Source organism: Leopardus geoffroyi, chromosome X (assembly GCF_018350155.1).
Source record: "Leopardus geoffroyi isolate Oge1 chromosome X, O.geoffroyi_Oge1_pat1.0, whole genome shotgun sequence".
NCBI lineage: Eukaryota > Metazoa > Chordata > Mammalia > Carnivora > Felidae > Leopardus > Leopardus geoffroyi.
Window position 1 is genome coordinate 82,644,358 of NC_059343.1, and position 24,967 is coordinate 82,669,324.

Below are 24,967 nucleotides of genomic sequence, written 5' to 3' on the forward strand. Positions count from 1 at the left end.
AGAGATAGTTGTTTTTTCTAATGATCAAGTCTCAGGAAAAATTACAAGGCCTACAAAGAAACAGGGAAACATGGCCCAATTAAAAGAACAAAACTCCAGAAACTGACTCTAAAACAAAAAGCAGATCCATGAGCTGTCTGACAAAGACTTATAAAATAACTGTAAGAAAGATCCTCAATGAACTAACAGTGAAAACAGATAGACAATTTGATGAAACAGGAAAAAAACATCTGAACAAAATGAGATCATCAATAAAGTGATAAAAACTTAAAAAAGCAGAAATTCTAAAGCTGAAAAATAGAAGAACAACTGAAAACTTTTTAAGAGGAGTTCAACAGTAGAATTGGTCAGGCAGATGAGATAATTAGTGAATATGAAGACAGGTCATTTGAAATCAGTGAGTCAGAATAGCAAGAAGAAAAAAGAATAAAGAAAAGTAAGGAGAACACATGGGACTTATGATACATTATAAAGAAGAGCAATATGGGGGCGCCTGGGTGGCGCAGTCGGTTAAGCGTCCAACTTCAGCCAGGTCACGATCTCGCGGTCCGTGAGTTCGAGCCCCGCGTCGGGCTCTGGGCTGATGGCTCAGAGCCTGGAGCCTGTTTCTGATTCTGTGTCTCCCTCTCTCTCTGCCCCTCCCCCGTTCATGCTCTGTCTCTCTCTGTCCCAAAAATAAAAATAAACTTTGAAAAAAAAAAAAAAGAAGAGCAATATGTGTAGGAGGGGAATCCAAGAAAGAAAAGAAAGGGACAGAGATCTCACTTGCAAAAATAATGGCCCCAAACTTCTCAAATCTGAGGAGAGAAAGGGACATGGAGATTCAAGAAGCTGAAGAAACTCAAATTAGGATGAATTAAAAAAGAATTACACTAAGATATATTATCAAATTGTCTAAAGTCAAAGACAATGAGAGAATCTTGTAAGCATCAAGAGAAAAGCAGTTCATCATGTGCAAGTGAACTTTTTAGAATATTATCAGTTGATTTGTCAGCCAAAACTTTGTAAGCTAGAAGGGAATGAGATGATACATTATAAGTACTGAGGTAAATAAGAAAGGAACTGTCAACCAAGAATACTGTACCTGGAAAAATTGTCCTTCACAAGTGAAGGAGAAATTAAGACTTTCCAGATAAATGAAAGCTGAGGGAGTTCATTATCACTAGAATTGCTGTATAAGAAATGCTAAAGGGAGTCCAATTTAAAATGAAAAAAAATAGTAGAAAGAAAATAGTAAGCTGTATGAAAATAATATGTTCTGCAGTAAAGTTTAATACATGCACAAATATAGTAACCTGTACTATTGTAACTTTGGTGTATTTCATGACAATAAGAATTTACATGACAAAAATATTTTTAAAAACCTACAAATCTATGTTAATTAATATACAATATATAAAAATATGATGTGCCATCTCAATAGCATAAAGTAGGGAAGGTGGAGGTGTAAAGCAGTAAAATTTTTGTATGTAATTGAAGTTAAACTGTTACCAACTCAAAACAAATGCTATAACTTTAAGATGTCTTATGTAATTACAATGATAACCACAAGGAAAATACCTACAGAATATACACAAAAGCAAATGAGAAGGTACTCAAAGAATATCACTACAAAACATCAATTAAATACAGAGGAAGACAGTGAGAAATGAAAGTAGGGACAAAAAAGCTACAAGGCATACAGAAAACAATGAAGAAAATGGCAGTAGTAAGCCCTTCCCCATCAGTTATCACTTTAAATTTAAATGTATTTATTTCCCCAATCATAAGACACAGATAGGATGAATGGATTGAAAAAAACATGATCCAACTATATGGTGTCTACAAGAGACTCACTTTGGATCTAAGGACATACATAAGTTGAAAGCAAAAGGATGGAAAAAGATATTCCATGAAAATGGTAACAAAAAGAGGGCAGCAATGACTATTCTAATACCAGAAAAAATATACATTAAGTCAAAAACTGTCAGAAGAGATAAGGAAAACATTATGTAATAATAAAAGGATTAATTCACCAAGAAACTATAACAGTTATAAATACTAAACTACAGACTCTCTAAATACATGAAGCAAACTGATAGAATTGAAGAGGGAAATAGCAACACAATAGTAGGAAACCTTACTACCTACCTTTCAATGATGGATACAACAGTCAGAGAAAAGATCAATAAGGAAATAGAGGACTTGAGCAACAGTATAGATTAATTGGGTCAAACGTATACAAAATGCTCCCCCAACAGCATACGTTCTTCACAAGTGCACATGGAACATTCTCCAGGATAGACTGCATGTAAGGCCATAAAATAAGTCTTAGCAAATTCAAGAAGACTGAAATAATACAAAGCATCTCTTTCAAACACAATGGAATGAAACTAGAGATCAATAGTATGAAGAGAACTGGAAAATACATGATTGTATTGAAATTAACACATTCATAAATAACCAATGGGTCAAATAAGAAGTCACAAAGGAAATTAGAAAGTACTTTGAGACAAATTAAAATGAAAATACAACATTTCAAAGCTTATGGGATGTAGCATGAGCAGTGCTAAAAGGAAAGTTTATAGCTTTAAATGTGTACATTAAAAAGATGAATGATCCCAAATCAACAACATACTTTTATAGTTCAAGAAATTAGAAAAAGGATAAGCTGAACCCAAAACTAGCAGAAAAAAGTAAATAATTAAATAAAAGCAAGTAATAATGAAATAGAGAAAACAAAAACAATAGAGGGAGGAGGAGTTAAGATGGTGGAGATGTAGGGGGACCCTAGACTTGCCTCCTTCCTCAAACAAAGCTGTATTGAGGTCAGATTACTTGAAACACCCAGGAAATTGATCTATTGAGTGGCAGAAGGATCTCTACAGTGGGAGGGAGACAGCTTGGCAAGTGTGAGGTATGTGGATGTAAATTGGGGGAGAGGAAAACAGTGCTGCTGTGGAGTGGAGGGAACCCTTTCTGTAGAGGGACAAAAGGGAGAGAAGAAGGGAGGTGTTGAGATAGTGCTGCATCGAGTTAGCATAACAGGAAAACCTCCTGGGACCATGAAATGGGGAGCAAGAAGTACTGAAGTACAGAGGGTCCCAGTTCTTTTTTGCAAACAGCATCTGGAGCTCAAACAATGAGGTTTGGGAAGCATGTGACTTTCTCCAGAGCAGAGCTGTGGTGCATGCCCCTGGAGAGCAGGGAGCTGGCTCTGGAGTGCATAGCATGGTGTAGAGATCTCCAGGTGGACTGGGAAAGAACAGTCCCCTTCCCAGAGTACTTTTTGGAAGGGGGTTTATTGCCTTCTCAAGGACAAAAGAGCCTGCAGGTGCCAAAGGCCTTTCATCAGAAGGGTGGTGAGGCTCTACTCCAGGGGGGGGAGCAGATCTATGCCATGCCGAGTCCTTTAAGACTTTGGATTTTGAATCCAGGCTGAGTGCCAAAGTAAAAGAACAGGAGAGTTGTGGCGCAGGGCAAGCTAACTGTCCTTGCCATTCTGTGAGGACTGCCTGAACAGCAAGGGTTGAGATCCCCAGTCAGGGGAGAGATTGGGGTGGCACCATTTTCCCCCCAATACCAGCACAGTGGGACTTCAGAGAGCAACACAGCAGCCTCTAATGTAGGCGGAACCCACTTACAACAAACTTTGCTTCTCCATGCCTGGCAACTGCTTATTTATTGGTGCAAGACTGACTGAGCCAATGCAGCTAGCCTCTCCTCTAGACCAGCACAGCCAGCACCTCCCAGGCACCAACAGACAACTCTTTTTTTTCTTTTTATCCTTTTTTTTTCTTTTGGAATCAGGTGCATAGTTCCTTTTCTTTTCTTTTCTTTTCTTTTCTTTTCTTTTCTTTTCTTTTCTTCTCTTCTCTTTTCTTTTCTTTTCTTCTCTTTTCTTTTCTTTTCTTCTTTTCCTTGTCATTTACTTTTCTCTTGTTTTTGGACCAGGCTTTTTTTATTCTTTTCTTTTTCTTTCTTTTCTGCTTTTTTTTTTTTTTTTTTTGCTTTTTGTTGCCTTTTTTTCCTTTGGAATCAGCCTTATAGTTTTTTGATTATCTGTTTTTTTTTGTTCCCTTTATTTTTCTCTTTTTATGGAATCAGGCTTCCTGACTCCTTTTTTTCCAGGTTTAAATCAACAAATGAATCAAAGCACACCTAGTTATTTAACTAGCCAAATAATCCACCACTGGAAGCAAGGAGTAGCTCTGCAAAGAACTGACTCATGGTAAAGAGCAACCAAAATGCAACAGCAGAGGGCACACAGCATAAAAAAGAAACAGTTCCTGAAATGCCAGGCCCTGGAGAACATATGACCATTTTTTAATATAGTTGTGCATTCAGGTACGGGAAACATAACAAGTTTTTAAAATATGAAAAGACGGAAACTTAGCCAAAATGACAAGACAGAGGAATTATCCCCAAAAGAAAGGTCAAGAAGAATTCACAGCCAGGGACTTGCTCAAAACAGATATAAGAAATATATCTGAACAAGAATTTAGAACAGCAGTCATAAGACTACTAGCTAGGCTTGAAAAAAGCATAGAAGACACCAGAGAAACCCTTGCTGCAGAGATCAAAGACCTAATAACTAGTCAGCATGAATTAAAAAATGATATAAGTGAGATGCAAAATAAACTGGATACAGTGACAGTGAGGATTGCAGAAGCAGAGGAGAGAATAGGTGAAATAGAATATAAAATTATGGAAAATAATGAAGGTGAAACAAGAGAGAAAAGAAATTACAAGAGCATGAGGGGAGACTTAGAGAACTAACTGATTCCATGAAATGAAACAATATCCATATCATAGCAGTATCAGAAGAGGAAGAGTGAGAAAAAGGGGCAGAAGGTTTATTTAAAGAAATTATAGCTCAGAACTTCCCTAGTCTGGGGAGGGACACAGGCCTCCAAGTACAAGAGGTACAGAGATCTCCCTTTAAAATCAACAAATAAAGGTCAACACCACAACATACAATAGTGACACTTGCAAAATACAAAGATAAAGAGAATTCTGAAAGCAGCTATGGAGAGAATGTTCTAAGTCTACAAGAGTAGATACGTAAGGTTAGCCACAGACCTGTCCACTGAAACTTGGCAGGCCAGAAAGGAGTGGTAGGAAATATTCAACATGCTGAATGGGAAATATATGCAGCCAAGAATTCTTTATCCAGCAAAGCTGCCATTCAGAATAGAAGTGGAGATAAAGAGTTTCCCAGACAAACAAAAACTATAGGAGTTTGTGACCACTAAACCAGCCCTGAAAGAAATTCTAAGGGGGACTCTCTGAGTGGGGAAAAAAAGAAGACCAAAGCAACAAAGACTACAAAATATCAGAGAACATCATCAGAAATGCCAACTAGAGATAACACAATGGCACTAAATTCCTATATTTTAATAATAACTCTGAATGTAAATGGACTAAATGCTCCAATCAAAAGATATAGGGTAGGGGCACCTGGGTGGTTCAGTTGGTTGAGCGTCTGACTTTGGCTCAGGTCATAATCTTGCAGTTCGTGGGTTTGAGCTCTGTGTCGGGCTCTGTGCTGACAGCTTGGAGCCTGGAACCTGCTTCGGATTCTGTCTCCCTCTCTCTGCCTCTTCCTTGCTCAATGCTCTCTGTCTCTCAGGGAATAAATAAACATTAAAAAAAAGATATAGGGTATCAGAATGGATAAGAAAACAAGACCCATCTATCTGCTGCCTACAAGAGACTCATTTTAGACCTAATGATACCTGCAGATTGCAAGAGAGGGGATGGAGAACTGGAGGTCAAAAGAAAGCCAGAGTAGGAGATGCACCAACATGACGGAGAAGTCATCCCTCAAACACAGCAGTGTTAAGGCCAGAGGACTTTGAATTCCAAGAGTCCAGCTGAAGAGTGACAGAGATGTCTCCAGGGACCCACGGGGACAATCTGACAGGCTATAGGTGTTTGCAAATAGGGAGAGATAAAACGGGCTGCATAGGCATGGAGGGGAGGGATCCCCTTCTGTGAAGAGACAAAGGGAAGAGAAAGGGTGTGGAAGTGTAGGACTGTATTTGGACAAGAGAAAAACCACGGAGAGGGGATCAGAAAAAAAAAACAGAGAAAGATCCAATCTCTAACTGCAGGGCTTTCTTCAGACTGGGGACAGCTGTTCTGTGTGAGCACCTGGGGAGGAGGGGAGCCAGTCCTCGCCCCAGTTACTAGTCCAGAGGCACAGTCCGCAGTGGGAGAAAGCAATCCCCTCCCTTGAGTGCTGTGGGAAGAAGGTATGCAGGTTCAAAGGACAAAGGACCCTACCTGGGCCCTCTAACCAGAGGCCATTTATCAGCTGGGCTAGCGGCACTTCCCTGGAACCGGGTGCGTGCAGAGCGGAACCTGTTAAGACATCTGGGTTTGAATCCCAGATGAACTCCAGGGAGGCACTGGAGACTGTGGGTGGGGAAAAAAAAGAGCCCGCTCTCGCCCCTGAGGAGAGACTGGATTGTTGCCATTTTTCTCCCCATCACCAACAAGGTGGGGCTTCAGGGAAAGGAAAACATGTACATAGTGGAGGCAGGACCTGCCTACACCAAACCGCACCCCTCCACACCTGGTAACTGTGTATCTACATGAATGAGATTGATGCTGACCATCCAGACAACCCCTCCTCCAGATCAGTGCTACCACGGGTTCCAAGGCACCCAGCGGTTTTACATTTTCTGATTTAATTCTTGGGCAATTCTTATTTTATATACTATATATATATTAATATTAATATATATAAGTATATATTAATATATATCTTCCTTTTCTCCTTCTTATTTCTTCCCTTCTCTAGTCGGGTCATTCCAGCTGTTGGTTTGTTTCAGCAGACATTTTTAATCTATTCTCTTTATACCTGTTCTCTATCTCCTTCTTTATTTTCCTCTTTCTCTCTGGATTAAGCTGTATAGTTTCTCTGCCTGATCATTTTTCTTTTCTTTTCTTTTTCCTTCCTCTGTCATTTCTCTCTTTGTATGGGATATGGTCTTTTCCACCACTGCCTCCACCTTTTTTCTTTTGTAAGAAAATATTTTTTCCAAGGATACTTCAATGAACAAATCAAAGAGCACCTGGTGGAGGGTCCAAAACATCACTATGAGTAGGGAGATAAAGCAATCAGAGTCACAACAACAGACAGCATGCAACACACTCCAAAACACAGCTCCTGAAGGGCCAGGCCCTGGACAGCATATGATCTCTCTTTAATACAGTAGTGCTCACAGGTGCAGGACACATAACAAGCTTTTAAAACACATAAGGGACAGAAAACTAGCCAAGATGATGAAATGGAAAAATTCTCCTCAAAAGAAATTCCAGGAAGAAATGACAGCTAAGGAATTTCTCAAAACAGATATAAACAATATATTTGATCAAAATTTAGAAAAATAGTCATAAGATTAATCACTGGGCTTGATAAAAAGCATAGAGTAGAGCAGAGAATCTATTGCTGCAGATATCAAGGAACTAAACAATAGTTATGATGAATTAAGAAATTCCGTAAATGAGGTACAAAATAAACTAGATGTGGTGACAGTGACGATTGAAGAAGCAGAGGGGAAATTAAGTGAAATAGAAGATAAAATTATGGAAAAAGATGGAGCTGAGAAAAAGAGAGATAAAAAAATTCCAGACCACGAGGGAAGAATTAGAGAACTTAGTGATTCAATGAAACATAATAATATCCATCTCATAGGAGTTCCAGAAGAAGAGAAAGAAAGCAGCAAATTATAGCTAAGAACTTCCCCAATCTGGGTAAGGAAACAGAGAGGGAAATCCAGGAGGCACAGAGAACTCCCTTCCGATGTAACAGGAATCAATCTTCAGCATGACATATCATAATGAAACTGGCAAAATACAAAGATAAAGAGAGAATTCTGAAAGCAGCTAGGGACAAATGGGACTTAACCTACAAGGGTAGACACATAAGGGTCGTAGCAGACCCATCTACTGAAACTTGGCAAGCCAGAAGGAAGTGGCAAGAAATATTCAATGTGCTGAATAGGAAAAATATGCAGCCAAGAATCCTTTATCCAGCAAGGTTGTTATTCAGAATAGAAGGAGAGATAAAAGTTTTCTCAGACAAATAAAAACTGAAGGAGTTCATCACCACTAAACCAGACCTACAAGAGATCCTAAGGGTGTATCTGTGAGTGGAATGTTGCAAAGACTACAAAGGAGCAGAGACATCACCACAAGCATGAAACGTACAGATAACACAATACCACTAAATCCATATCTTTCAATAATAACGCTGAGTGTAAATGTACTAAATGCTCCAATCAAAAGATGTAGGGTATCAGGATGGATAAAAACCAAGATCCATCTATTTATTTGCTGCCTACAAGACACCCATTTAAGACCTGAGGACACCTTCAGATTGAAAGTTAGGGTATGCTACTGGAAGTCAAAAGAAAGCTGGAATAGCCATACTTTTATCAGACAAACTAGATTTTAAACTAAATGTTGTAACAAGAGATGAAGAAGGGTATTATATCATAATTACAGGGTCTATCCATCAAGAAGAGCTAACAATTATAAATGTTTATGCATCCAATTTGAAAGCACCCAAATATATAAAACAATCACAAACATAAGCAATATTATTGATAAGAATACGGCAATTGCAGGTGACTTTAATATTCCACTTACAACAATGGACAGATCATCTAAGCAGAAAATAAATAAAGAAACAATGGCCCTGAATGATACACTGGACCAGATGGACTTGACAGATATATTCAGAACTTTTCATCCTAAAGCAGAAGAATACACATTCTTCTCGAGTGCACATGGAACATTCTCCAAGATAGATCACATACTGAGTCACAAAACAGCCCTCAATAAATATAAAAGAATTGAAATCATACTATGCACATTTTCAGATCACAACGGTATGAAACTTGAAGTCAACCACAAGAAAAAATCTGGAAAGCCCTCAAATACATGCAGGTTAAAGAACATCCTACTGAAGAATGAAGGGATTAACCAGAAAATTAAAGGAGAAATTAAAAAATGCATGGAAGCAAATGAAAATGAAAACATGACAGTCCAAACCCTTTAGGATGTTGCAAAGGCAGTCCTAAGAGGAAAGTACATTGCAATTCAGACCTATCTCAAGAAGCAAGAAAGGTCCCAAATACAAAATCTAACCTTACCCCTAAAGGAGCTAGAAAAGGACCAGCAAATAAAGCCCAAATCCAGCAGAAGAAGGGAAATAATAAAGATTATGGCAGAAATAAACAATACCAGAACAAAATTAAAAACCCCAGTAGAACAGATTAATGAACCTAAAAGCTGGTCTTTTGAAAAAACAAACAAAATTGATAAACCCAAAAAAACAAATAATCCAGTGAAGAAATGGGCAGAAGAAATGAACATTCTTCCAAAGAAGACATCCAGATGGCTTAACAGACACATGAAAAGATGCTCAAAATCACTCATCATCAAGGAAATACAAATCAAAACCACAATGACATACCACCTCATATCTGTCAGAATGGCTAAAATTAACAACTCAGGAAACAACAGATGTTGGTGGATGCAGAGAAAGGGGAACACTTTTGCACTGTTGGTGGGAATACAGACTGGTGCAGCCACTGTGGAAAACAGTATGGAGGTTCCTCAAAAAATTAAAAATAGAGCTACCTTACAATCCAGCAATTGCTCGACTAGGTATTTATCTAAAGGATACAAAAATGCTGACTCATAGGAGCACATGCACCCCAATGTTTATAGAAGCATTATCAACAATAAATAGGAAACTATGGAAAGAGTCCAAATGTCCATCAACTGATGACATGGATGTCATGGATGTCTGTGGAGATTATATGTATATATAATCACACACAATGGAATACTACTTGATGAAAAAGAACAAATATTGCCATTTGCAACAATGTGGATGGAAAACCAGAATTATTATGCTAAGTGAAATAAATCAGTCAGAGAAAGACAAATATATGTTTTCATTCATATGTGGAATTTAAGAAACAGAATAGATGAACATAGAGGAAGGGAAAGAAAAATAAGATAAAAACAGAGGGGGAGGCAAACCATAAGAGACTCTTAAATACAGAGAACAAACTGAAGGTTGCTGGATGGGAGGCAGGTGGGGGGGATAGGCTAATGAGTGATGGGCCTTAAGAGGACACTTGTTGGGATGAGCACTGGGTGTGATACATAAGAGATGAATCACTGGGTTCTACTCCTGAAGCAAAGACTACACTGTAGGTTAACTAACTTTAATTTAAATTTAAAAAATCCCCACAACGAGATATTTGTATATACCTATTAAAATGGTGATAATAAAAAATACCATGTGCTCAGAAGTTCCAGAGCAACCAGAACTCTCCTACACTGTTCATGAAATGCAAAATGGTACAGTCACCCTGGAAAACAGTTTAGCAGTTTCCTAGGAAGTTACACATACGCTTACCATATGACACAGCAATCCCACTCCTGAGTGTTTACCTCAGAGAGAAAAAAACTTAGGTACAAATTAAAAGGAGCTACTCATAATCACTAAAACATAAATGTCCTCCAATGAGTAAATAGATAAACTATGGTTACTTTATATAATACATGATAAGTGGGGGAAAAAACTATTGATACATGTAACAATTTGTATAAATCTCAAAGGCGTTTTGCTAAGTGAAAGAAGCCAGTCTCAAAAGGTTAAATGCTATATAATTCCATTTAAATAACATTCTCAAAGAAAATTATAATGATAAAGAATCAGTGGTTGCCAGGCATTGGGGTTTGGGACGGCATGACTATAGACTTACAGCATGAGGGAGGTTTTTGGAGTGACAGAATTGTTTTGTATCCAGTGGAGATGGTTATAAAATCTACACATGGGTTAAAATTTGTAGAACTGTACACCAAAAAAATAAACTCAATGTATTATTCTTTTAAATAATAAAAGAAAAGAAAACAAAAAAATTGATAACTTCTTGCCATACTTCTCAAAAAGAAAAGAAAGAACCCAGATAGATAAAGTTACAAATGAAAGAGGGGAGATCACAACCAACACTACAGAAATACAATTATAAGAGAATACTATGAAGAATTATATGCCAACAAACTGGACAATGCGGAAGAAATGGACAGAGTCCTAGAAACTCACACACTACCAAAACTCAAACAGGAAGAAATAGAAAATTTGAACACGTCCATAACCACCAAAGAAATTGAATCAGTAATCAAAAATCTCCCAACAAACAAGAGTCCTGGGCCAGATGGCTTCCCAGGGGAATTCCACGAGACATTTAAAGGAGACTAAATACCTATTGTTCTCAAACTGTTCCAAAAAATAGAAATGGAAGGAAAGCTTCCAAACTTTCTATGAAGCCAGCATTACCTTGATTCTCAAACCAAAGACCCCACTAAAAAGGAGAATTATAGGCCAATATCCCTGATCAACATAGCAACAAAAATTCTCAACAAGATACTAGCAAATTGAATTCAACAGTACATTAAAAGAATTATTCACCATGATCCTTTCTTGAGAAAAACAATAGAAAAAAATCAATGAAACTAAGTTGTTTTTTGAAAAGATAAAATTGACAAACCTTTAGATAAGACTCACTAAAAAAATAAAGATTCCAATAACTAAAATAAAAAAAGGAAAGGTGGACGTTACAACTGATACTACAGAAATGAAAAGAATTATAACAATATACTATGAACAATTGCATGCGAGTGAATTGGAAAGCTTAGAAGAAATGTATCCCTAGAAAAACACAAAATACCAAGACTGAATCATAACGATCATCTATATCTATATGTATATCTGTATCTATATCTATATACACAATGGAATACTAAGTGGCGATCAAAAAGAATGAAATCTTGCTATTTGCAGCAATATGGATGGAAATAGAGTGTATTATGCTAAGTGAAATAATCAGCCAGACAAAGACAAATATCATATGGTTTCACTCATTTGTGGAATTTAAGAAACAAGAGATGAACATAGGGGAAAGGAAGGAAAAATAAGATAAAAACAGAGGGGAAAGTAAACCATAATAGACTCTTAAATACAGAGAACAAACAAGCAGTTTGCTTGGGAGGTGGGTGGAAGGATGGGCTAAATGGTGATGGGCACTAAGGACGCCACTTGAGATGAGCACTGGATGTTGGAGGAAATGATGGATCACTGGGTTCTACTCCTGGGACCAGTACTACACTGTATGTTAACTTGAATTTAAATTAAAAAAAAGAAAATCTGAACAGATCAATAATGAGCAAAGAGAGTGATTCAATTATCAAAAAATTCCCAATAAGGTAAAGCCCAGGACCAGAGGCCTTCACTAGAGAATTCTCTCAAATATTTAAAGAATGAATGCCAAATTAAACTTTTCAAAAATATTGATGAAGGAACACTTCTAAGTGTACTCTGTAAGACCAGCATTACCCTTATAATAAAGCCAGACTGACACTATAAGAAAACTATAGACCAATAACCCCTGGTGAATACTGGTGCAAAATCTTCAAAAAATATGAACAAACCAAATTCAACAGCACATTAAAAGGTTTATACATTGGGGTCCCTGGGTGGTTCAGTCGGTTTAGCATCTGACTTTGGCTCAGGTCATGATCTTGTGGTTCATGGGTTTGAGCCCTGAATCAGACTCTGTGCTGACAGCTCAGAGCCTGGAGCCTATTTCAGATTCTGTGTCTCCTTCTCTCTCTGCCCCTTCCCCGTTCATGCTCTGTCTCTCAAAAGCTGAATAAATGTTAAAAAAAAAAAAGTAAAAAAAAAGGGGGGGGCACCTGGGTGGCTCAGTCGGTTGGGCGTCCGACTTTGGCTCAGGTCATGATCTCACAGCTCGTGGGTGGGTGCGAGCCCCGCATCAGGCTCTGTGCTGACATCTCGGAGCCTGGAGACTGCTTCGGATTCTGTGTCTCCCTCCCTCTCTGCTCCTCCCCTGCTCACACTCTGTGTCTCTCTTTCTCTCTCAAAAATAAATAATCATTTAAAAAATGTTTAAAAAAGTAAAAAAAAACACATTTGACAAACTAGGAATAGAAGGAAACATCATTAATCAGCAGAGGGATGTAAATAATAAACGCAGTGAAATATCACCCATACCCATTAGGATGGCTACAAAAAAACACACACATAAAGTGTTAGCAAAGTATGTGAAGAAATAGGAACCCTTATGCACTACTGGTGGGAGTGCAAAAACAGTACAGCCTGTATGGAAAATAGTATGGGGATTCCTCAAAAAATTAAAAATAGAACTACAATATGACTCAGCAATCCCAATTCTGGGTGTATATATTCACAGAATTGAAAGCAGAGTCTCAAAGAGATATTTGCACACCCATGTTCATAGCATTATTCAGAAAAAGCCAAGAAGTAGATGGTAAACTGTTCATTGATGGATCAATAGGTAAACAAATTCTGCTGTAAACAAATTCTGCTGTATACATACAGTAGAATATTATTCAGACTTAAAAAGGAAGGAAATCCTGTCACATGCTACAAGATGGATGAAACTTCACAACATTATGCTAAATTAAATAAGATGGTCACAATAAGACAAATACTGTAGGATTCCACTCTTATGAGATATCTAGTCAAATTCATAGAAATGGATAGTAGAATGGTAGTTACCAGGGGCTGGGGGAAGAGGGCAAAGAGTTTCAGTTTTGCAAGATGAAAAAGTTCTGGAGATCGGTTTCACAACAATGTGAGTACACTTAACAGTACTGAACTATACACTTAGAAATGGTTACGATGGTAAATTTTATGTTATGTGTTTTTTTACCAAAATTAAAAAAATGTACATCATATTACTCAGAAGTAAATATTAGTGGGAATTTATATTCTGATTTATAAATAAAAACATAAAGAAGTCAAGGTGAAAGAACATAAGAATGTCAACTGTGTTTATAAATGGGTGGTTGGAATGTGGAATATTTATACTTTCATGTCCACGCTATACTTGTACATAAGGCTGGGTTTGGGTTTTGTCAGGTGCTTGGGGAGAAGCACTACTCCTGTTGACTCATTACACAGCACAATAGAAACATTTTATTATTTATAATCAGATCCCCCTTCCTTCTCTGTGATTAATAAGCTGCAACACTTTGGATGATTCACCCAATTTATCCTGATCCCAAACTACTTATATGTAAAAATCAGCGATTAGAGTTAGCCACCACCTTGATCAAGATATAAAGCATATTCCACACTTTAAGAGGTTCCCAATTAGTCTCTTCATCTCTTAGCTCCATGTAAACCTTGACCTGCATTCTGTCACTATATATTAGTTTTGCCTGCTCTAGAATCTTATATAAATGGAATCATACATCCTGTATGCCTTTGTCTCTGGCTTCTTCAAGTCAGCATAATGTTTTTGAGATTCACCCATGTTTTTGTCTTTTTAATTGCTGAGTAATATCCCATTGTATGTACCTGTTTACCTTTAATATTGTTTTAAAGAGATATCAGGAAGAAGTCAAAGCATTTATATTAAACTAGCAATTTTTCTTGATCAGTTTTCTATTATTTTATAATGATATAATTTCTTCCTTTACCACTCCTTTATCTCTCTAAAAATATTATCTTCAGGTCCTGTTCAGCCTTTTCTATTTTTTTTATTCCCTTAGTGAAAATAATTTAATTTACTGAATTTGTCTCTTCCACCTTTACCTTGGATTGTGACTGTCTCCTGCAAAGAAAGCTTCACTGCCATTCTTCATTGTGCTGGTGGGTGCTTGGCTTTCACCTATACCTTGTTCTGGCCTTGCCACTGGTTTAGCTTCCTTCCTGACCCACCACTGGTGATCCCTGATTTCCCACTGTATTTTCCCATTTCCTTTCTTTTTTTAAAAAAGAGATTCTTCTCTCTTTCTTACATGGGAATTTTTACTTCATATCTCCAGCATAACTATGTATTTATTACTGTTTCCATGATATATGTATTTATTAATGTAACATTATTGTTCCAAAACCACAAGTATATATTTTCAAATTAAATATTTTTAAATACTTGCACTCTCATCATTTAAATCATTCAGATAGTTCTGAACCTTGTTCACATGCTAAAGCCACTAGGGGAGATTGAAAAAACTTACTAGCACCAGGCTACACCTATAACACTTAAAGCAGAATTGGAATCAGACTAGGCAACTACATTTTTAAAACTCTCCACATGACTGCAGTGTGCAACCAAGATTGAAAACCACTGTGTTAAAGTATCAGTTTTTTGGTTTAGGCTTGCCAGAAGATCCTAAGAATGACTTCCATCTCATTTGCTGATCTTTCACTCAGTGATGTTTTGGAGACCTAGTGGTTCCATTAACATAGAGCAGGGAATTGGCAAATTGGTCCATGGACCAAACCTATCCTGTTGCCTGTTTCTGTGGGCCCTGTAAGCTAATAATGGCTTTTACATATTTCAACGGTTGAAAAATCAGTTCCCACAACTAAGCCACACCATAAACAAATGGATTCCTGAGAAAAAAACCCTACAATCTTCCTGGGCTTAGCCAAAGGCACTTCCAACCACTTACCAGTTACTGTGCACTAGCTTTAAGAACACTTGCTCTAAGCCAGAGTTCAAGAAACTTTTCCTGGAAAGGATCAGTTCATAAATATTGAGGCTCTGCAGACTTTTCACTCTTTGATGGAGCTAGTCAAATCTGTTGCTGTTGGCCAAAAGCTGTGTTCTTTTTTTTATTTTATTTTATTATTTTTTTATTTTTTTAATTTTTTTTATTATATGAAATTTATTGTCAAATTGGTTTCCATGCAACACCCAGTGCTCATCCCAAAAGGTGCCCTCCTCAATACCCATCACCCACCCTCTCCTCCCTCCCACCCCCCATCAACCCTCAGTTTGTTCTCAGTTTTTAACAGTCTCTTATGCTTTGGCTCTCTCCCACTCTAACCTCTTTTTTTTTTTTTTTCCTTTTTTCCTCCCCCTCCCCCATGGGTTCCTGTTAAGTTTCTCAGGATCCACATAAGAGTGAAACCATATGGTATCTGTCTTTCTCTGTATGGCTTATTTCACTTAGCATCACACTCTCCAAAAGCTGTGTTCTAATATAACTTTATGTATGCCATGGACATGTAGAATTTCAAATAATTTTCACATGTAATAAAATATTATTTTAAATTGAAGAAATAGAAAATAATAATATAAAGAGTATTCTTTTTTAAATTTCTTTAACGTTTTATCTTATTTCTTTGAGAGACAGAGAGAGACAGAGGACAAGCAGGGGAGGGGCAGACAAAGAGGGAGACACAGAATCCAAAGCAGGCGCTAGGCTCTGAGTTGTCAGCACAGAGCCCGTCACAGGGCTCAAATCCATGAATGGGAGATCATGACCTGAGCCAAAGTCAGACACACAACTGACTGAGCCACCCAGGCATCCCTAAAGGGTATTCTTTTTTAATAGAAAGCAGATTCTTGACAAAAATGCACGAAAAGGCAAAATTACTATTCAATCCTAATTAGCTATAGAAATGCAAAAAATTAGAAATAATAGCAAACCAAATCCAGCAATGGCTAAAACAGATAATACAACATTATAAAGTTGTGTTTACCCCAAGCTTGCAATGTCAGATTAACATTAGGAGATCCATAATATAATCCAACACATTAATAAGATAAAGGAGCAGGAAAAGGATAATCATCACAAAGATTTCAGGAAAAAAGGCATGCCATAAAATCCAATAACCAATCAAGATTAAGCAACAACAATTCTCAGCTAGCCAGGAATAGAGAGATATTTCTTTAAACAAATAAAAGGTTTTTTTTTTAAACTAGAACAAACACCATACATGATAGTGAAACATTAAAAGCATTCCATATTAAATCAAGAGGCAAAGACCACTCATATAATCAGTTCTGTTCAACATCTTACTGAGTCTCCTAGGCAGTGAGTGAGTGCAGTAACCAAAATAAATACATACACACATGTATACATAATTATTAAATAATTTGAAATAATAGTGAAGAAACAAAACCATCTTCATAAAAGACTGAAGAGAATCTACAGAAAATTATAAGAATAGAGATTAACCATGTTATTGGATGTAATACTAATATACACAAAAGAATTATAACAAACAGAAAATAATATTTCATTGTGAATATATCATTTACAATAGCAAAAAGATTTGGTTCTGTAAAATATAGTATGAATTGGCTCACTTTGCAACCCTTCTACTTGTAAACTCCATGATGTTCTGTTATAGCAGCCTGAATGGGCTAACACTACCTCTCTCTTTGATATTCAAATTGCATATTAGCATAGTTATCCTAAAAATATGACAATATAAAAATCTTTTTACCTTCATTTCTGTATGTCTCACATTTCTTTAATGGAAGAACACATTTTTGCTGTTCCTGTCTTTCAGACATAGTGTTTTGTAGATCAAATTTGGAAGTGCTGAAATGAGAGAAAAAGTAAAGTGGATATACTATAATAAAAATATTACACGTGAAGATATTCTTTAACCATCTATCAAACAATACTTAAAAACACCATAAATGTAAATGCAATCCTTTATTTGCTGAATTCAACTCATTAACTAACACCTACATTGTCTTTATGAAATGTCTCACCTGTAATTTTACTTAATATGCTTTTCTAAAATAAATTGCTGTTTCCACATGAAGAAAACGAGGGAGGGAGAAGGTTTTCAAGGAGTCTAACAAGCAATGGATAGAAAATCAGGAGGAATATCAGAAGTTAATAGTGTCTGGTTAGATTAGTTTAAGCCATTTATAAAGTTCTAGCACAAAAATATATGTGCCCAATATGTACTTTGAAAAACTGCTGAACTACAAAATAATATAAGAAATATATTTTAAAACTTCATATAGTGGCTACTTTCACACTTTAAAATATTTTTTATTATACTTGATCTTTCACACTTTTATTCAAAAAATGTCCAATTCTTAAAAGAAGTCTCCTTCCCTCTTTTCTAGAGAATCAAGTAACAGACAGAAATTAAAATCAGATTTGGAATTGTCTATACAAATTAGCATCTAGGAGGTCTCCGGGGTCCTTGATAACAATATGGTCAGATGATGGCAGATGAATCCATTACACTGCACACACAGTTAATATGCAGGGCGATAATCAAGAATATGGCTTTGGTGTGGGGGTGGGAAAGAGGAACGTGAAGGAGGTCCCACCGCGTTTCTAGAGACTAGCCGTTGAGAGCAGTCCATGAACCCCTGCCGCATCCTTTCGTTTCAATTCTCTGAGTAAACATCTAGTACTTGCTGCTGCCCCACCTACCCGAGTACTTTTTGCCACGGCACGGTATACAAGTTGGTGGAAACACTGGGATCTGAACCAGAGTCTCCCGAAAAGTTTCCCATTTGTCAGGGTGCAAACCACAATTTTAAAAGACTTCTGCGTGTATAGGTCTGACTTCTCAGAAAGCTAAGTTGAATAACACTTCAGGAGATTCTCCACACACTTAAAAGCACAGACAGACACTCGCACACGACCGTAGGGGGATCACATGACCGCAGGATCCCTGTAACCCACAGCTGTTGGGGTCTACCTGACTTCCAAGGCCTTGACTGGCAGGGTCCGTTTGTTGGAAAAATCTAAGCTACCTCAGGTTCAGGAGCCCTCGATTTTCGCGTGACTGAGAACGCTGAGCCTCACGTAACCATTGGATATAAGTGACCAACAGTGATTGGATAGCTGGAGTGTCCACGTGACTGCAAGGGTTTGCCTGTCATGTGATGGTAGGAGCAACATGGCTGCTGACTCATAGATCTGAAGAGTTTGGCAGTCCATGAACTTGTGTGATAGAGACAACTAAACCTGACGTGTGACCATAGCATTCCATATGACCATCAGAAGCAGGATACCCACATGACTTCCAGAGCTTAGGCTTCCACATGCCATTAGCTACTCAGGGTCACATGACAGTAAGAATACACGTGATGGGCAGGATTTAGGAGTCCATGATGCTGTAGTGACTTGAAGAGCTGAATCTACCACATGATCATAGTGGCAACTGGTCCAGAGAGACCAGGTAAACTCAGGGTTTAGAAGCCCATGGTATTGACATTAGCAGTAGGTTTGGGCTTGCCACATAATTGTAGTGTCCACATGATGACAATATTTACGTGACCACAGCCTCAGGAACCCACGATGATCACTGCTTCGTGACAGTTGGGCACAATGACAGTAAGCGTCTCCCAATCTGCATGTTTCAGGAGAATATGCTCTTCATGAGACCTGGAGATCTGATTGCCCACATTCTTCGGCTCCCTAGTGATGGTGGTGATGACAAGTGACCTTCCTCAGCACACAAGCTTGGGCTTTTACCTGCCTCATCCTTCTTTAATATGCTAATTCTATGTTATTTTTTTAATATATGAAATTTAACACATAAGTTAATACATAACAATGAAATAGGTCCTCCACAAAGCCATAACAATTGTCATATTGTACAGATTACTTCAAAAGCGTAAGGAGTGGTTACAGGTAAGCATTGGTGACAATTTTATTCAAGTGTAAAGGAAATGAGAGCAAACCAAATAGGTGAGTTTTAGCTGTGAATTTGATAAAAAGGCATAATAATTACTATATGTCAAGGACTTAAATGTTAACTCATTTAATAGTGGTAATTTTATGGAGTAGGTACTATATTATTCCAGTTTTCATTGATGAGGAAGTTGAAGCACAGATGTGTTAAATCACTTGCTTAAGAAATCAGAATTTAGGGGCACCTAGCTGGCTCAGTCAGTTAAGCATCCAATTTCGGCTCAGGTCATGCTCTCCCAATTCATGAGTTCAAGCCCCATGTCAGGCTTTGTGATGATGATAGCTCAGAGCCTGGAGCCTGCTTCAGCTATTGTGTCTCCCCCTCTCTCTCTGCCCCTTCCCTGTTGGTGTGCGCTCTCTCTCTTTCAAAAATAAATAAACATTAAAAAAAATCAGAATTTATATGTGTCAAGACAGGGATTGCTCCCAGGAACTCTCCATCCAGAGTTTGTATTCTGATCACCCACCAGATTCTCAAAAGAAAGTTAATATTAATTCAATCTTTCTTATTCAGACTATCTGGAAAGCCATCCACAGTTTGTCAAAAGTCGAGAAAATGGAGGAAATTCTATTGAAATAATTTCAAGTACTACCAGTTACTAGAACTAATCAAAGAAAGTTGAAGCTAATTAAGACCTTTAGATTTATTTTAATACAGAAATAAAAATGTATTAATATATGAAATATTTGTTTATATAATAGGTGGTATAAAATGATACATGCTAGTTGAAAACATCTTTTTTTTCTTTTTTTTTATTATTTATTTATTTTTTTTAATATATGAAATTTATCGTCAAATTGGTTTCCATACAACACCCAGTGCTCATCCCAAAAGGTGCCCTCCTCAATACCCATCACCCACCCTTCCCACCTCCCACCCCCCATCAACCCCCAGTTCTCAGTTTTTAAGAGTCTCTTATGCTTTTGCTCTCTCCTACTCTAACCTCTTTTTTTTTTCCTTCCCCTCCCCCATGGGTTTCTGTTAAGTTTCTCAGGATCCACATAAGAGTGAAACCATATGGTATCTGTCTTCCTCTGTATGGCTTATTTCACTTAGCATAACACTTTCCAGTTCCATCCACGTTGCTACAAAAGGCCATATTTCATTCTTTCTCATTGCCACGTAGTACTCCATTGTGTATATAAACCACAATTTCTTTATCCATTCATCAGTTGATGGACATTTAGGCTCTTTCCATAATTTGGCTATTGTTGAGAGCGCTTCTATAAACATTGGGGTACGAGTGCCCCTATGCATCAGTACTCCTGTATCCCTTGGGTAAATTCCTAGCAGTGCTATTGCTGGGTCATAGGGTAGGTCTATTTTTAATTTTCTGAGGAACCTCCACACTGCTTTCCAGAGTGGCTGCACCAATTTGCATTCCCACCAACAGTGCAAGAGGGTTCCCATTTCTCCACATCCTCTCCAGCATCTATAGTCTCCTGATTTGTTCATTTTGGCCACTCTGACTGGCGTGAGGTGATATCTCAGTGTGCTTTTGATTTGTATTTCCCTGATGAGGAGCGACGTTGAGCATCTTTTCATGCCTGTTGGCCATCCAGATGTCTTCTTTAGAGAAGTGTCTATTCATGTTTTCTGCCCATTTCTTCACTGGGTTATTTGTTTTTTGGGTGTGGAGTTTGGTGAGCTCTTTATAGATTTTGGATACTAGCCCTTTGTCTGATATGTCATTTGCAAATATCTTTTTCCATTCCGTTGGTTGCCTTTTAGTTTTGTTGGTTGTTTCCTTTGCTGTGCAGAAGCGTTTTATCTTCATAAGGTCCCAGTAGTTCATTTTTGCTTTTAATTCCCTTGCCTTTGGGGATGTGTCAAGTAAGAAATTTCTACGGCTGAGGTCAGAGAGATCTTTTTCTGCTTTCTCCTCTAGGGGTTTGATGGTTTCCTGTCTCACATTCAGGTCCTTTATCCATTTTGAGTTTATTTTTGTGAATGGTGTGAGAAAGTGGTCTAGATTCAACCTTCTGCATGTTGCTGTCCAGCACTCCCAGCACCATTTGTTAAAGAGACTGTCTTTTTTCCATTGGATGATCTTTCCTGCTTTGTCAAAGATTAGTTGGGCATATGTTTGTGGGTCTGGTTCTGGGGTTTCTGTTCTATTCCATTGGTCTATGTGTCTGTTTTTGTGCCAATACCATTCTGTCTTGATGATTACAGCTTTGTAGTAGAGGCTAAAGTCTGGGATTGTGATGCCTCCTGCTTTGGTCTTCTTCAAAATTACTTTGGCTATTCGGGGCCTTTTGTGGTTCCATATGAATTTTAGGATTGCTTGTTCTAGTTTCGAGAAGAATGCTGGTGCAATTTTGATTGGGATTGCATTGAATGTGTAGATAGCTTTGGGTAGTATTGACATTTTGACAAAATTTATTTTTCCAATCCATGAGCATGGAATGTGTTTCCATTTCTTTATATCTTCTTCAATTTCCTTCATAAGATTTCAATAGTTTTCAGCATACAGATCTTTGACTTCTTTGGTTAGATTTATTCCTAGGTATTTTATGCTTCTTGGTGCAATTGTGAATGGGATCAGTTTCTTTATTTGTCTTTCTGTTGCTTCATTATTAGTGTATAAGAATGCAACTGATTTCTGTACATTGATTTTGTATCCTGCACTTTGCTAAATTCATGTATCAGTTCTAGCAGACTTCTGGTGGAGTCTATCGGATTTTCCATGTATAATATCATGTCATCTTCAAAAAGTGAAAGCTTAACTTCATCTTTGCCAATTTGGATGCCTTTGATTTCCTTTTGTTGTCTGATGGCTGATGCTAGAACTTCCAACACTCTGTTAAACAACAGCGGTGAGAGTGGACATCCCTGTCGTGTTCCTGATCTCAGGGAAAAAGCTCTCAGTTTTTCCCCATTGAGGATGATGTTAGCTGTGGGCTTTTCATAAATACCTTTTATGATCTTTAAGTATGTTCCTTCTATCCCGACTTTCTTGAGGGTTTTTGTTAACAAACGTTGCTGAATTTGTCAAATGCCTTTTCTGCATCGATTGACAGGATCCTGTGGTTCTTACCTTTTCTTTTGTTAATGTGATGTATCACGTTGATTGATTTGCGAATGATGAACCAGCCCTGCATCCCAGGAATGAATCCCACTTGATCATGGTGAATAATTCTTTTATATGCTGTTGAATTCGATTTGCTAGTATCTTATTGAGAATTTTTGCATCCACATTCAGCAGGGATATTGGCCTGTAGTTCTCTTTTTTTACTGGGTCTCTGTCTGGTTTAGGAATCAAAGTAACACTGGCTTCATAGAATGAGCCTGGAAGTTTCCTTCCCTTTCTATTTCTTGGAATAGCTTGAGAAGGATAAGTATTATCTCTGCTTTAAACGTCTGGTAGAACTCCCCTGGGAAGCCATCTGGTCCTGGACTCTTATTTGTTGGGAGATTTTTGATGACTGATTCAATTTCTTCGCTGGTTATGGGTCTGTTCAAGCTTTCCATTTCCTCCTGATTGAGTTTTGGAAGAGTGTGGGTGTTTAGGAATTTGTCCATTTCTTCCAGGTTGTCCAGTTTGTTGGCATATAATTTTTCATAGTATTCCCTGATAATTGCTTGTATCTCTGAGGGATTGGTTGTAATATTTCCAGTTTCATTCATGATTTTATCTATTTGGGTCATCTCCCTTTTCTTTTTGAGAAGCCTGCCTAGAGGTTTATCAATTTTGTTTCTTTTTTCAAAATACCAACTCTTGGTTTCGTTGATCTGCTCTACAGTTTTTTTAGATTCTATATTGTTTATTTCTGCTCTGATCTTTATTATTTCTCATCTTCTGCTGGATTAGGCTGTCTTTGCTGTTCTGCTTCTATTTCCTTTAGGTGTGCTGTTAGATTTTGTATTTGGGATTTTTCTTGTTTCTTGAGATAGGCCTGGACTGCAATGTATTTTCCTCTCAGGACTGCCTTCGCTGCATCCCAAAGCGTTTGGATTGTTGTATTTTCATTTTCATTTGTCTCCATATATTTTTTAATTTCTTCTCTAATTGCCTGGCTGACCCATTCATTCTTTAGTAGGGTGTTCTTTAACCACCATGCTTTTGGAAGTTTTCCAGACTTTTTCCTGTGGTTGATTTCAAGTTTCATAGCATTGTGGTCTGAAAGTATGCATGGTATGATTTCAATTCTTGTATACTTAGGAAGGGCTGTTTTGTGACCCAGTGTGTGAACTATCTTGGAGAATGTTCCATGTGCACTAGAGAAGAAAGTATATTCTGTTGCTTTGGGATGCAGAGTTCTAAATATATCTGTCATGTCCATCTGATCCAAAGTATCATTCAGGGCCCTTGTTTCTTTATTGATTCTGTGTCTAGATGATCTATCCATTTCTGTAAGTGGAGTGTTAAAGTCCGCTGCAGTTACCACATTCTTATCAATAAGGTTGCTTATGTTTATGAGTAATTGTTTTATATATTTGGGGGCTTCTGTATTTGGCGCATAGACATTTATAATTGTTAGCTCTTCCTGATGGATAGACCCTGTGATTATTATATAATGCCCTTCTTCATCTCTTGTTACAGCTTTTAATTTAAAGTCTAGTTTTCTGATACAAGTATGACTACTCCAGCTTTCTTTTGACTTCCAGTGGCATGATAAATAGTTCTCCATCCACTCACTTTCAATCAGAAGGTGTCCTCAGGTCTAAAATGAGTCTCTTGTAGACAGCAAATAGATGGGTCTTGGTTTTTTTTATCCATTCTGATACCCTATGTCTTTTGGTTGGTGCATTTAGTCCATTTACATTCAGTGTTATTATAGAAAGATATGGGTTTAGAGTCATTGCGATGTCCATAGGTTTCATGCTTGTAGCAATGTCTCTGGTACTTTGTCTCACAGGCTTCCCCTTAGGATCTCTTGTAGGGCTGGTTTAGTGGTGACGAATTCCTTCAGTTTTTGTTTGTTTGGGAAGACCTTTATCTCTCCTTCTATTCTAAATGACAGACTAGCTGGATAAAGGATTCTCGGCTGAATATTTTTCCTGTTCATCTCATTGAAGATTTCCTGCCATTCCTTTCTGGTCTGCCAAGTTTCAGTAGAGAGATCGGTCACGAGTCTTATAGATCTTCCTTTATATGTTAGAGCATGTTTCTCCCTAGCTGCCTTCAGAATTTTCTCTTTATCCTTGTATTTTGCCAGTTTCACTATGATATGTCGTGCAGAAGATCAGTTCAAGTTACGTCTGAAGGGAGTTCTCTGTGCCTCTTGGATTTCAATGCCTTTTTCCTTCCCCAGATCTGGGAAGTTCTCAGCTATGATTTCTTCAAGTACACCTTCAGCATCTTTCCCTCTTTCTTCCTCCTCTGGAATACGAATTATGCGTATATTATTTCTCTTTAGTGCATCACTTAGTTCTCTAATTTTCCCCTCATACTCCTGGATTTTTTTTATCTCTCTTTTTCTCAGCTTCTTCTTT

At 37.6% G+C, this 24,967-nt stretch overlaps 1 protein-coding gene across 1 annotated transcript in view; it reads right to left on the reverse strand.

Moving 5' to 3' along the window:
- The window catches only part of LOC123594092 (nuclear RNA export factor 2-like), a 34,475-nt gene extending 15,848 nt beyond the window's left edge, over positions 1–18,627 (reverse strand). The window contains exons 1-2 of the mRNA XM_045470704.1: positions 18,530–18,627; positions 17,303–17,400 (exon numbers count right to left, since the gene is read on the reverse strand). Of these exons, the coding sequence (XP_045326660.1) occupies positions 17,303–17,372 (70 nt within the window). The 5' untranslated portion in view covers positions 17,373–17,400; positions 18,530–18,627. The remainder of the gene's footprint in view (positions 1–17,302; positions 17,401–18,529) is intronic.
- Between the last annotated feature and the right edge of the window lie 6,340 nt (positions 18,628–24,967).